The 14,598-nt window shown below is 41.8% G+C and overlaps 2 protein-coding genes across 2 annotated transcripts; one reads left to right on the top strand and one right to left on the bottom strand.

The window, feature by feature from the left end:
* Positions 1–482: 482 nt before the first annotated feature.
* LOC109944420 (L10-interacting MYB domain-containing protein-like) lies at positions 483–1,428 on the top strand. Its single transcript, XM_020549180.1, has 2 exons — positions 483–803; positions 883–1,428. Exons 1-2 carry the CDS (start codon positions 483–485, stop codon positions 1,426–1,428), a joined length of 867 nt encoding a protein of 288 aa, XP_020404769.1.
* A 3,326-nt stretch (positions 1,429–4,754) lies between these two features.
* Positions 4,755–14,531, bottom strand: LOC100502369 (mediator of RNA polymerase II transcription subunit 33A). The gene is made up of 12 exons (XM_008670346.4): positions 13,989–14,531; positions 13,749–13,862; positions 11,961–12,314; positions 11,020–11,336; positions 10,768–10,859; positions 10,358–10,685; positions 9,804–10,011; positions 8,622–8,736; positions 7,962–8,135; positions 6,626–7,298; positions 6,341–6,547; positions 4,755–6,204 (listed from the first exon to the last, which is right to left on the bottom strand). The coding sequence occupies exons 1-12, from the start codon at positions 14,213–14,215 to the stop codon at positions 5,114–5,116; spliced, it is 3,900 nt and encodes a 1,299-aa protein (XP_008668568.2). The 5' UTR covers positions 14,216–14,531; the 3' UTR covers positions 4,755–5,113.
* Between the last annotated feature and the right edge of the window lie 67 nt (positions 14,532–14,598).

Raw genomic sequence — 14,598 nt, 5'->3', positions numbered from 1 at the left:
GACTCTCTGGTGTTGCAAGAGAATTTGGACATCGTGAACAACGTAAACAACCCGGGTGACAGCAGCTACGAACCTTCTACCTTGTCCTCACCACCCCCTGCTGACGACGACCTTACTCCTGATTGGGACTTTGCGGAGCATTTCGAAATGTTCTGGGGTGTTGAATATGATTCGGATCAGATGTCGTCATTTAGTGACAATGAGGTTTAATTTAGTACATGGTCAACCTAGCTTACAGGTGTTAGGGTAACAGGGAGAGATCAACCTTTTGCTTACTGCGCAGTTGTATATTCTTCCCTGTGCTTTTGTGTCTACCAGAACATGACTTCGTTAAGTCTTTATATGTAATTATGTCAAACCGAATGTGACTCCTTATGGTACTACCTTATTTTATGATATGATCAGTTAACTGTTTACTTTGTTTCCTTAGTAAAAGCAGTTTAATACGTATTTTCATATCGTGTACACTTGTTTTGCACTAGATGGACAAGTCTGGCAAAGTCATTGCAAAGTGGGATAGTAGAGCAACAAAAATATACACAGAAATTTGTGTAGAAGAGGTCAATGCACGGAACAGGCCACAACAATTCCTAAACGCCGAAGGCTATGCTAACCTGATAAGAAAGTTTAAGGAACGCACTGGTCGCACGTACACAAGGGATCAAATGAAGAATAGGTGGGACTCGTTGAAGAGAATGTTCACCCAGTGGAAAACTCTAAATGAAAGGGCTACAGGTCTTGGTCGAGACCCTCATACTGGTTCAATCAGTGCGCCAGATGAGTGGTGGGCCAAGCAAAATGAAGTAAGTAGATCTTTTTTTGTTTTGTAGACTAACATTAGTATTTGGCCATCTCAAACTAGGAACTACCATGTTGGTGCAGGCAATGCCAGGTTGTATTATGTTCAAAACAGCCCCCCTAGAGAATGAGGATGAGCTAAAGGTTATGTTTGGACCCATTGTCTGCACAAATGAAAGAACCCTGGTTCCTGGAGTTGAGGATGCTAATTCATCATCTGATGATCATTTGGAGGCCACTTTAGGTGGGGGTGAAAACAGCACACCTGACCCCTGCACAAATGCTACTGGGAAGCGTAAGATGCGACATGATTCTCCAAAACCAAAGAAGAAAAAAGATTCGAGGGAAGAGTACATGAAAAGACTAGTGGAGGCTTTTGAGTCGCGTTCAATGACCACTAACAAGTCCATTACCTCTACTGACAATGACCCTGTTCGACTTGAGATTAAAAACCAGCTGCAACAAGTTATGGATGATGGATCACCAGAAGGAAGCCAATTACATTTGTTTGCCACTCATCTATTGACTGAGAAAAAGTATAGAGATATTTTTGCAAACTTGCAGACAAAAGAAGGAAGGATCGCTTGGCTTCGCAATGCTTACGACATAGATCTTAAAAAGTGCACTTAGCTGGTGGTGGTCCGACAACAGAGACTTATTCAGTATTACCGTTATTTGTGTCTGTTTTATGAGTCTTGTCGTTTGATTGTAGTGAGTAATAAACTTGTCGTCCGCATCAGTTTACCTTTCAAACAGTTTTCCAGAAATTCGAGTTGAACTTGTATTTGAATAATCTGAGTTGTCTGCTGTTGAACAATGTGAACGTTCTGTCTCATTTGAATACTGAATATATGTGGCTTTAAAACAGTGCTTGTACATTGATATGTCAAGTGTTGTTACATGTGAATATGTCTCTGTTTTTTTATGTGCATGCAGATGTCTGACCCTGCTGCACACACATTTGATAATGAAATGGATGACACAGATGCAGAATTGATGGTTGCTATATGTGTTGTAGATGTGTGGGGCAGGAATATCAGTCAGGTTCCTAGAAGAACATTGGTTGAAACTGGTTTGCAATGGGTGGAGAGAACGTTGGACAATAGTAACGACTGCTTCGATATGTTTCGCATGCGACGAACTGTGTTTAGACGATTGCATGACACATTGGTGGACAATTATGGTCTGATTCCAAGCCGGGGTGTCAGTACTATGGAAGCACTTGGCATTTTTTTGTGGGCGTGTGGTGGTCCACAATCCTTTAGGCAAATACGAAATAAGTTTGGTCACTCCTTGGAAACAATTAGTCGCAAGTATAGTGAAGTCCTTGATGCACTGTTTAAGATGTCATCTGACATCATTAAGCCCATAGACCCATATTTCACCGAGATTCATCCGCGTTTGCGAGAGGCGAGATTTTGGCCACACTTCAAGGACTGCATAGGAGCAATTGATGGTAGTCACTTTCCAGCGGCAGTCCCGGCATCAGAGTAAGCCAAATATATTGGACGACACGGTTACACTTCGCAGAATGTAATGGTCGTTTGTGACTTCGATATGAGGTTCACATTTGTTGTCACAGGATGGCCTGGATCCGTACATGACACTAGAGTACTACAAGATACTTTGATAACTTATGCGGACAGGTTCCCCCAGCCACCAGAAGGTATACAATTATATATGTTGTTTTTATGACATATGGTATTAATTACTTGGTTACGTATTGAATTTATGTATTTCATGTTTGTGCAGGTAAATACTATCTTGTCGATTCAGGTTATCCAAATAGAAAGGGCTACCTTGCACCTTATAAGGGTCAGAAGTACCACATTTCCGAATGGCAAAATGCGAGGCAACCAATTGGTAGCAAAGAAGTTTTTAATTATGCACACTCTTCACTACGCAATGTTATAGAGCGATCGTTTGGGGTGCTTAAAATGAAGTGGAGAGTTCTATTAAGTCTCCCTTCTTTTTCGCTTACCAAACAATCGAAGATAATTATTGCTTGTATGACTTTGCATAACTTCATTAGAGAGAGTGCTCTACACGATAGAGACTTTGATGAAGTAGGACCTAGTAGCAGCAGTCATGATGTACCTTTAGGTGAGACTAGTAGTACCACAGCTGATGAGTTAGACATGAGTGCTTTTCGAGATGCAATTGCTAATGCTTTAGTGGCGTAGTGAAGTATGACAATGTAACTGGACTTATGATGTAATCAACTGCTCTAATTATTCTCTAATGACCTTTTCATCGTTATGGGTTTCATTTTATCGATTCTTCGAAGAGAATCTGCAATTTCAGAATCTGATTATCCAAACACGTAGATTCTCACGAACAGCTTTTCTGCACAGCTGTCGAACCAAACACCTAAATTCTAACCACCAGCTTTTCCTAATAGCCAGCTTTTCCCCACAGCCAGCTTTTCAGATAAGCTGGTCAGAAAAAAGCCGAACCAAACACGCCCAATGTCTGGGTCTTTTATTGGCACTGCTCTGCAGAAATACTAGAATGCACAATCGTATCAAGCTACCAGTGGAAAACGAAAAACTGAGGTAACTCACAGCAACTTTTAGTGCTTATGCCACAATTCCCATGCAGTCAGCTTTGCATCACCTGAGATCACAAGAAGATTGTTTTTGTACAGGTTTTGGTATACCAGCAATATTTTCTACAGTTGTATTTGTTGTTGTTGATGGTGGTGGTGGTAATGGTAATGGTAATGGTGAATTGTCCAACAGGAGGTTTTACTGTCTCGACAATTGGCTGATGTTTGGGATGAAAATGCCACTGAAATGTCAGATAGAATGTTGCAAACAAAAGGTCATATGTATCAATGCATAAGGAAATCGCAACACAGCACCTGACAACTCGAAATGTATCACCAAAAGTCTCCTTCAAATAATCTGCACATAGATAAAAGAAAAAAATAAAAAATAAAACCACAATTTAAGGATGGCAAAAGCATTTCATTGTACTAAAACCTAATGCAGATAGCTTCGCGTAGCCACATGTCAAGTAAAAAGAACTCGACAAGGGGAAGAGGCACCCTGATTTTGATCTTAAGAAAAGTTTGTGTCAACCTGCATGTGAGTAGTGTGTTTGGTCCAAAAATTGCTCTCTCATGCTTAAGGTAGGGTGTTTGGTTCCAGCTTCATTGTAAAACTATGATGTATGATATAAATTTAAACGGTTTTAAAAATATTTTTAATATAAATAAGAAATAAAATGACTTATCTAATTGTCTTTTAAAAGCTTGCAACTTTAGCTTCATGATTTTCTGAAGCTTCTAATGCTATGCTTCATTAACTTTATCAAATTTTATGAAAGTGAAGAGTCCCAAACAAGATCTTATTGGTTTCATAAAGGATAGAGTGGCTCTAAAAAATAAAATCATGCTAAAATGCTAAACTATTCAGCTCTTCAAAATCTTCCGAACGGAACCGCTCCTTGGTATGAAAAAACCGCACCATCCCAATTAGCTACAGAATCAAACACTACAAATTAAAATATGGTGGCTTTGGTTTGGATTGATAACATTGTCCCGTACTAGATCTAGATTGGAAATGTGTGGATAATAAGAGTCTGTTTGGAAACACAATATTTTCTTAGTTCCAAGACCATACCAAGATATTTGATCGTATTTTAGACTAAAAGACGTTTAATAGCACATTCAAAAACTATGGATTTTAAATCATAGTTTTACCAATACCACAATATTTTTGAAGTCAAAAAAACCTTGGCCTGAACCGAAGTTTTTATTGCTTGCACGTAGCTACAGTTCTATCTCCTACACTACAACTAAAATATTATGTCTCTAAATAAATGTTGGATTGGACTGATGTAAAATATATTATAGTTATATCATAACATACAGTAAATTATGATATTATAAACTGTGACTTTGAAAAACATTGTTGCAAAAGAGGCCCAACCTAAGAGTGATGCGAACCATGGAGAGTAAAGTTCGGTTATCCCAACTAAAACGCCGATATAAAACACGATAGAGTATTCCCGTATGTTACAAGTTAGGGCTGAAGTCAGTGCAATAAAGTTAATGAAATTCCCATAGGTTACATGTTAGGGCTGATGTCAATACACTCTAGACTCTAGTAGGTTGAATGTTCTTCCGTATTGAATTCACAAAAACAAAATGGGTTCGCCATACATGAGAAAAACATCAGTTATCCTGGTTGCTCAAGTGGAATTCTGGAAGGGTCATCCTGATTACTTCAGCTAGACCTCAGACCACCGACTTCAAACCCTAACAGCGGCTGCGATGTCAGGTGGGGGGCAAAATGTCCAAATGGCAGGATCACAGAAAGGTCTCGACTACAACAGAGATTGCTTGTGGTCCTCCTCGCTCAAGAAGGGATAGAGCAAGGTCATGTTCATGCCAACTCCGAAGTCCAGCTGCTATCTTCTTTAGCGTGTCCAGCTTTATGTCCGGCAACCATGATGGAACAAACTTCACCACCAGGAACATAAACTGAGAAACATACGCTTTCCAGGTACCCGGGTCACAGCCCAGAAGAATGTGTCCGTCCAGTACACCAGCTATGAAATCCATGTGGTTTCTCACCACCCGTGGCCGCCTCGAGAGGAAAGACAATTTCATGACAGGAGAACTCCTGTCCGCTCCCCAAAGTAGGCTACCACAGTAAAAGAGCATGTTGGCCATGGCGTAACCTTGGAGTGTGCTAGAAACTGGCCCAGGGTCTTTCAAACTCTGTTCTCTGGCTGACAGCAGCAGTGTCGGTAGTGTGTCTTCATACAACACCTGGACCACAAGTGGTCCACCTGCTATGCATAGGAGACCACCACCAAGCATCGCGACCTGATGCGCCATAGATGCTGCACAAGATAGTGGTGTCCGGCCTGATTTCAACTGCGGAGGCCCATTGAAAGACCATCCATTTGCAAGTTTGTGAGCCCATTCAATCACTTGCTTGAGGATCACTTCACTAACGAAGTATGTGTCATGGAAAGTTCGACATGTTCTCAGGTAGACGAAACCAGGTGCCATTGGGAGCCTAAGACCTTGATCCGTGATTGAGTCCCCTAATAAAGCCCCAACTCCACGGTTTGCGATTATGTCAGAACCACTGGATGATGACTGCAGAAAGGACGAAAAGCAGCTTCGGATGAGCTGCGCAACTGCATCTTTGTCTCTGCCAAATGGAGAACGCATACAAGAGAGGACAATGAAGTCATGCCATCTTCGCACTTTCTGTGTCCACAATGCCCCGATAATGGGCATGCTTGGCCAGGAACTTCCCCCTGCGCAGTTCTCTAGTGCATGTCCAATGACCCCTTGAATGTACTCCAAACTCCTATCTAGCTTAAATGTAATTGTCAAGCTGACAAGTGCAGCCATAGGCAAAGGAAGCATTGGCGGCACACCACCTGACAGAATATGATGTATGCTTTATGTGACAACATAAGTGGAATAAAGGTATTTGGCATATTGATGTCAAATACTAACAACAAAATATCACCAAGGTAACTAAATTGATGCGCAAGAACGGAATGCAGAACATACGTGGATAGCAGCTGTTAATCTGAACACCAGCAGATGCAAGAATTTCCTTTACTTCAGCTTCAATGGAATGAAGAGAAGCACCAGGACTGGGCCATTCAGTTCCATTCATTGGAACAGGTTTCCAGATTCCCCGTGTAATTTCTGCTGAGAAGTAGCTTACAATTGCAGCAAGAGAAGCAGGCAAAAAGTCCACAAGATCCCTTAAGCCTGCAGTACGGTAGCACATTAGCAAAAAAAATAATGATGCTAAGAGGTACCCACATACAATATGGGGAATCAACTTACTTGTAGTCAAGTCTCGGCTGGAAAGCCGCCCATGAGCACATGCTGTCAGAACAGCTTCAAGTACAAAAGGAACAGCTTCTAAAAATTCCCAAGCAGGAACAGCAGGCCTTTGGTAAGAATCATCCGATGCACTTACAGAAGAACCACTAACGCTACTACTAGAAGTAGATGAAAGATTACTAGATGATACTCCACCTTTATTCATTTTTCGGCAAATCATATTCAAAATTTTGTTCGCAACTTGATGGACAGGGTTTTTGTTGCAAAGACCAGAAAGTGTAGAGGCGATGCAAGCTTGATTCTGGAAATACCAAGCACTTAGCTTGGGGAAAGAATCAATATAAATCGGCTGAGCAGAGACCTCATTGACTGAGCCCATACTGTTGTAAGAATCCCTATTAGGGGCAGACGAATTTGAGAAAATGCGATTATTGTGCATCAACAACAGATAGTCCAGAGTCAGTTCCAGCTTTACTGAGCCTCCACGACCAGTAAGACAATACTCTTGAGGGGGTCTATAAAACTTCCACAAGCGAAGAAGACAAAGAAATGCACAGGAGAAGACCAAATAAACAGATGTTTCACCAAGAATGGTAGACTTGTGATTAGGTGGCGGTGCTATTGACCCAAAAGCCTCACATAGTGGCATTAAAGCCACGGCAACATCTGGAACCTGTATCACATAATGATTTTCTCAAATTCAGGAACAGCAACCAGTGCAGCCATGAAAAATAATTTTTGTGCCCAATTAATAAAAGGTTTTTCATGTGTGACATAGTATTATAGTAATATTAGAGCACACATAGCACTATTATTTGCAGGATAGCTAAATAAATGGTCCAAAGCACAAAGAATTGCATACTGCGCCTATTGGTCAATGAGGTAAGGGCAGTCATCAAATGTTAGTGAAGCAAGTGAAAGTTGTTACAGTCAGATACAGTTCCAACAACTTATACTAACAAACATGACAAGTTAACAAGGGGCTGCAAAACTGTTGTTGTACTTGTACATGAAACAACAACATGCCTTATATCTCTAAAAGACAAACTGAAAAAGAACACAGCACACTGGAAAACACAAAATTCCCTGTGGAGAACTGTAAAGAAACGCTGATCTATCAACATTCTAAGCGTCTAACAATGTGATGAAACTTTTCTCCTTGATGATAATGAATAAATAAGAAACCGTTTTTGAGGGACAAAGCAAAGCACGCAGCTAGTGGTGACGATCTGTTCTAAATAGAAATATGCAAAAGCATCCACCTAGTTTAATATTCCAATAACAGATTGACAAATAAATAGCACATATAAGAAATTTATATTGCAATTATCATTACCATTCCATACAACGAAAGAATGTGGATGACATCACCATAAGACACACCGAGTAAGATTTCGTTCAACGTAGACATATGAGCAAGGTAGTGGCTCATGCTCCCAGGAGTTGAAGTTGAGGAATCTGAGGGTAAAGAAGCTGATAATAGCTTGACCACCATACTGACCACATGTTCCTGACATAATGTGCATCAACATATAGCAACAATTGTTACAAAAAAAACATACGCCATGCCCATTGTAGAAAAGTGTGTTTGTAAGGTTTTCTACCACTTTTAGGTAACTAGTTGTGTCCCCAAAATGTTGGTATATGACAACACGTCAACTCCCTACGTCCCTGCATTTCTGACGATTTTTGGGACTATTGCGACGTGCATTTGACTAACAAACGATAGTGAACTTTCAGCTATGCTAATAGCTTAATGTTTGAATTTTCCTAGTTTCATTACAAAACATCACAAAGTAAATAAATAGTGGAGGTGCCCTTTGGTGAGTATGAAAAAGAAAACCAAATGCACAACCCCACATTGCCAGATTGATTCACCTAAAAAATAATGAACTACGTTACAGAAGAAACAAAAAAATCCAGTCAGCTATATGTTGACAGTATGGAATGCCTTCAGTCTTCACACGATAAGGTGTACGACTGTAAATCAAGGTACCTGAATGTTCCAGCCACGAACAAGTGATGCGCCACAAAGAATCTTTGCAGCAGCTGTTTTTTCTTCTTCTGAACCATTTGTTGCTACACTGTATAACTTGTCCAATTCCGCAACACTGAAGAAACAAATAGATTACAAACCAGCACAGGATAATCATGATGCTAGCAGTAGAGAGCAAAAAATATATTGTATTTTGTATAATTTCTCCAATTTCGCAACACTGAAGTCTGAAGAAACAAACAGATTTCAAATCAAGACAGGAACAAGGTGGTGTTAGCTAGAGATAACATTGGGGACACGATCCTTGATTCCCAGCAGGCAATTCCCCTATAAAGGGATGGGCATGGTTGCAAATGTTGCGGTGTTGCCCCACCACGAGAACCAAATGGGGAAAATTTGATCCCCCCTCGGGTCTAACGGGGCAGGGATGGTCCTCTGTCCCTGGTCCCCGATTCCCCACAAGGCCTCGAGTAGCTAGATCCAATACTGTCATGCATCAATTGCTTAGAGGCCTGGCTGGACCAACACAGCAACCAGAGAAACACATATAAAATCTGTAAACCTAACCAGGCAGCCTTATCCAATCCACTCCACTCCCCATCCCACAGCCAGTCACTCCACCTCCATCGCACACACCTGCACGGACTACCGCAACCACGGCCACACCATTTTCTGTAGGGTGTAGGCCATAGGAGCAATCCAGTTGCATTCGTCCACAGATCCACTATCTCCATCTCCACTCTCGCATCCACATCAGCTAGGCACTGAGGACAACATGCATGGATACTGCGCTGCCAGCAGAGGCCAGGAAACCAGGCAAACATGCACGAGTGGAGATGGAGCAGAGTAGATCTGTGGATGAGTGGAGCCCCAGGAGTGGAAAATCGTATCTACTTCTAGCAATGAAGAGCAAAAAAAAAGGTACAAACTAAGGAACAAGACATCAAGCAGAGTTGAGTTAAAACACAAAGAATCAGGGATTCAGGGTAGCTAGTAGTCCCAGGAGTCTAATTTAGATCGCATGCTATATGGATGCTTCTATTTTAGCTCTTGTTTCAAATTTCGGCACGAGAGCAGATGTTGTATATAGCACACTAAAGTAGTAAATTATTAGTTTAAAAGAAGTCTTAAGAGCAAACTGGTCATGACTGGCCATTAGAATTTATACACTGATTTACACACCTTGAAGCAGGAGTTGCGACCAGAGCATCAATAAGGGGTTCTGAAAGTTGAGACCCTTTCATAAAGTTCAGCCAGGGGGATTCTTGGGGCAAAGCTGTATCTTTTAAAGTCCTAGATGGTACAACATAACCATGCCATAAGTAAGCAGATGTATCAATCAACTTTCTCGAGATACAGGCTTCGATAATGAGATGGAGCATGTTCCCAGCTGAAAAATGGTTAAGAAAAAAGGATAGAACGATGAAGGTTAAAAATGCATTTATTATGAGTAACAGAATACTGAAGCAATAAGGACATTAAAAAATGTTCCGAGCATAGCTAACAAGCGATATGATAACAAAGATTGGTCATCATGGGAACCCAACTAGTGGAGGCCCATGAAATGCCTTCGGCAAGAAACCAATAGTGAAACACTGCACCGCGCCCCCTCAAGAGGAAATTAGAAATGATAAAACCAAGGACTTATGCGTGTATCCACCCAGCATAGTCTCTGCTTTCTTTCTAATATGATAAGTATTAACTAATTGGTAGGAATAGGACAAGATTATAAGTACCAGCTTTCATTGAAGAGTCAGTCTGGTCCATCATGCTAGTGTTGCCAGCCCCAGCCTTATAGTTGGCCTTAAATATTGCTGCTTTTGAGGCTGCAGCATTAGCTGCATTCACCACTGATGAAGGTGGTACAAGAAGTCCTGAATACTGGATCAGATCCTGGAGAGATGATATAAGCCCTTGTCTTTGTGGAAGAATTTTGTTCCCTTCAACTCCAAACATATCACTTTCCTCTTGAAGAATCGCGGCAATTGATAATGGTATAAGAGCTAACAACATGCATAACCTTGCATCTAGATGAGGAATCGGTCCTTCAAGAGGTTCTCTAGCCTAGTTATAACACTTTGCAAGTGAGAAAGACACATGGATGTAGATACTATAATCCATAATTATCATGGGAAGATCCATTTACCCGTTGTACAAGACGAAGGGTGGAAATCCAAAGAGCTTTAAATGTTTCCTGCCAGCTTGCTTCATTAAGCACTTGCATTGTCTTGGTCATTTCTGAATAAAAGGAACACTATTTAGTAACAAAATCATGTCATTCTTGCAAGAACTGAATAATTTGATTGCAAACACGCAGATCATTTTTGTCTACATAGTTGGACCAACATGTAAACTTGCATTATAGTCATCACAACTCAAAAATGAGAGTCAGGGGTACCTTTTATAATCCCGATAGCTGATGTAACACTTAGATGCTTCCCATCAATTGCATTCTCCACATATATATCAAATATTATCCAGCAGGCAGGCCTCCCAGCTCCAGTAAGCTGGCCCAGAAGGGAGCCACCGGATCCCATATTACCAAGAACACCCAGAATGTGTTTGTTATTTGGTTGATAGCCTGCTTTGCAAACTCTCCAGATGTTTATTAACAAGTCATTAATTTTGTGTCCAGAAGGCAGTAGAGTCTCCAAGGTCACCTTGTGTGCTTCAATAGAACTCAACCTCTGGCGTAGAGAACTGAACTTTTCAGGCCTAACCTAGAAAAAAATTCCTCTTTAGCACAATTGTAATGCTGGTTATTAGCAACAGAGAAAATACAAAACGAGTAGGGATGTAAGTTTTGAAAGTTTTTGTGCAAGGTCCTGTCAATAAGTATGGAACGTTTAGGTAACAAAACCTACTACTATAATAATTGACAGCTGCCAGAGAAGTTGATTTCTAATCAAATAACTGTTTGGAAATCAAAAAAGACTAAATAGTAATCTATCAGGACAAAAGTTCTAGAAATCTATCTTTCCTTTGAACAATATATTACTATATAAAATTTACTGCTTAAGCCTATTGTTATCCCTATGTATACTGAAGAAAAGTTGAAAATAATTTTTTTCAGATATTGTGACCAAGATGTTTCCCAAGTGCAATGTTTGAGTGCATGGAAAGAACAGAAATACTTAGATCATGGATATAACATCTTCATGGTCAACATGTTAATAAGGTGGGCACACTTAAAACGCCTTGTATCTTGTTGCATGTGAAATGCTGGGCTAATGTTCTGTACCTAACTTCACCCTTAGTTGCAACCAGTTGAAGTTAAATTTATCCATAGGTGGGTAATACATAGACGACCACCGTGAGAAAGGGTATGAGAAAATATACATGTTCAGGAATATCAAGCTCAGAAATGATTGAATCTTTCTATCAGCAGCCATCATATGCAACACGTCCAAAGCCATGAAAGTGTTCTTCCGGCGTAACTGTTCGCGATGCTCATTTTGGTTCTCAGTAGATCCCCTTTTAATGTCTAAGTCCATAGGCTGTGGCCCCTCAATGGCATATACACTCTCTTGCCCCTCTGCCATCGCAGATGGAAAGCCACAATCCTCGAGTATGCTATCAATCAGTTTATTGACAACAGCCAACACAAACAGAATGACAACATGTCCAAACTCTGTTCCAGAAAATCCATAAACCTTGGATAGTTGCAAAGCTTCAGCAATGGACTTCCCTATCCTGGGAAGTACAGTAGCCATCTATGAGTAACTTCCAGTGGTGTATAGTACTATAATGTGCTAGCATATCACAGTAATCAATAGATGCTATGGGTATACTGAAAAGATGAGACCAGAAAACTTGAAGAGGAATAAAAGGGGGCAACAAAAAGTTCACGAGGGGAGGGCAAAACCAATGTCATGGCATGACAAAATGTATTAGACTGCTATCCACATATGAGCATAAATCTTGGCATATAAGTATAAAATAAGAATAAAAGAAGAGTTAACATAGAACATCACCATTGAACCCCAATCTTAAACATGTAGCTTGACCGCGTAAGTCTTAATCAAAAAATTTTATGCATATCGATCGAATTGAGATCATAACACAAAAATCCAAAATCTGGTGGGCGAAGCATCACCACTTTTGCTGACTGGTGGGCGAAAGTAAGTAAGCAAGTGCACAAATCCAAAAGAAGAGGCTTTAACAGTATCATCATCTTGGGGGCTTGGTGTTTACGGCTTCATCGTAATAAGGTGGTTTTTGATGGTGTCAGTCCTTCAATTATTGGCATAAAGGCATTTTTTTTTATGAAGTTGAGTTCTAGAGGCTTGCCGGTGCTAGGCATCTTGAGGCTTTGGTTCCTGGTGCTGGAATTTTTAGGTCAAGGGTTCTTTTGGGTGATTAGTGAAGAGCAGGTGTGTGTGGTCTGCTGGCACTTTTTGCTGTTCGGTCTCCTATTGCGTGCTGCTGTTTCCAGGCGCATATATGGAGGCTGCAGTTCTGTGCGCAGCAGGAGTTGGTGATTTTGTGTTTTGTGTTTTGCCTATTTTGGCATTGTACTTTGGTCCATTTTGGACTGTTTTCTTCTCTTAATTTAATGATGCGCAGCTCCCCTGCGCGTTTAAGAAAAAAAATAACACAAAAATCTGAAAGAAAGCTAGAAAGGAAGTGTGTGTATGGAATGTTGGCACTAAGTGGTGCAATTGAAGGTTCAAACATTCAGCTAGCTATGGAATGTTGGCACTAAGTGCAGTAGCGGACCCCGCTGCTACGCTTAGGGTGTGTCAGGAAAAATATAAAAAAAACAAAAAACAGAGATCAATAGAACTCGAACCTTGACTGCTAAGTTTAAAAGATAGTACTTACACCACTATGCTAATTGACCTTATATGATCTTAGGGTGTGCCGTGGCCCATATGGACCACCCACTAGGTCCGCCCCTGACTAAGTGGTGCAATTGAAGGTTCAAACATTCAGCTAGCAGGGAATGCTTTTACCTTTGATCATGCCACGAATCTACATAATGGTGCAGGCAATACAGATCTAAAATGAGAGATTATATCTAAATAGTAGGGAAAAATACTCACACAAGACAGCGGATGAATCGTCATAGCAGAGATTTGACTAAATCACACTTAGTGGTAACACATTTCCTAGCTGAGGTCTTACTTGTCACGGTTAGGCCCAGCCTCCATCGCCAGCAACGACGACGTGGCGTGACACTTGAGGAGCTCCAGATACAGCCGATACGCCTCAGGCTGCGCTCGCCGCTGCGGCAACACCCTGTGACAAAACCACCGCTAAATCAGTCACTTGCACGCACCCACGGATACGTGACCGGAGGACGCACAGACGGGCACCGATTCAGCACGCGCGCGGAGGGGAGGAGGGGGGGGCGGACACACGCACCTAGGGGTGAGGAGCGCGAGGACGTGGAGCGGGCAGAGGAGGCGGGACGCGACGGCTTGGCCCAGGAGCTTCCAGAGCGAGGGCGAGTTGTGCGCGAAACAGAGGTTGGAGACGAGGATCCCGGCCAGCTCGGCGCCCGCGCCCTCTTCGGCGACGACGCGGGACAGCTCCACCGCCCGCAGCAGCGGCGGGTCGCGGCGCGCCTCCGACGCCTTCACCGCCTCCATCACCCGACTCTCCAGGTCCGCGGGGACCAGCCCCGCCGCATCCGCCGTCGCCACGGTGGCGTCCTCGCCGGGGGTTTGGGTTTCTACTTTTCTTTCTCTATCCCGGTCACCTTCCCTCTCTCTCTGGCGGTCTGGCCTGCGACGCGCATTGGGTTCGTGTGAAATGAAAAGGGGATCCCGGTTGACCCTGCCGTTGTGAGCAGTTATCTCAATCCATATTTTAGCTGTGTTTGTTTCACTCCTATAATAGTTACGTGCTCGTGTGTTGCAACCGCATACAAAATATTCAACAAGATGTGAGTGTTAGAGCAACTCCAACAAATGTCTCAAATAGGGTACATCTTGCTTAAATTATATATCACACAGGTATAGCACAAAGTGAG

Source organism: Zea mays, chromosome 2 (assembly GCF_902167145.1).
Source record: "Zea mays cultivar B73 chromosome 2, Zm-B73-REFERENCE-NAM-5.0, whole genome shotgun sequence".
In the NCBI taxonomy this organism is placed as follows: domain Eukaryota; kingdom Viridiplantae; phylum Streptophyta; class Magnoliopsida; order Poales; family Poaceae; genus Zea; species Zea mays.
Note: the sequence above shows the minus strand (reverse complement) of the source record. Positions and strands in the feature narration are given on the sequence as shown.

Bases quoted from the DNA above. Each gene is read 5' to 3' on its own strand.
- LOC100502369 (XM_008670346.4), bottom strand. From the start codon at position 14,215: ATGGAGGCGGTGAAGGCGTCGGAGGCGCGCCGCGACCCGCCGCTGCTG. The intron at 11,337-11,960 runs GTATATTTTCTC...TTTCTAGGTTAG, and splicing joins AGCTTGATATTCCTGAACAT to GCCTGAAAAGTTCAGTTCTC. The intron at 8,136-8,621 runs GTACCTTGATTT...ACATTATGTCAG, and splicing joins TTCGTGGCTGGAACATTCAG to GAACATGTGGTCAGTATGGT.
- LOC109944420 (XM_020549180.1), top strand. From the start codon at position 483: ATGGACAAGTCTGGCAAAGTCATTGCAAAGTGGGATAGTAGAGCAACA. The intron at 804-882 runs GTAAGTAGATCT...ATGTTGGTGCAG, and splicing joins GGTGGGCCAAGCAAAATGAA to GCAATGCCAGGTTGTATTAT.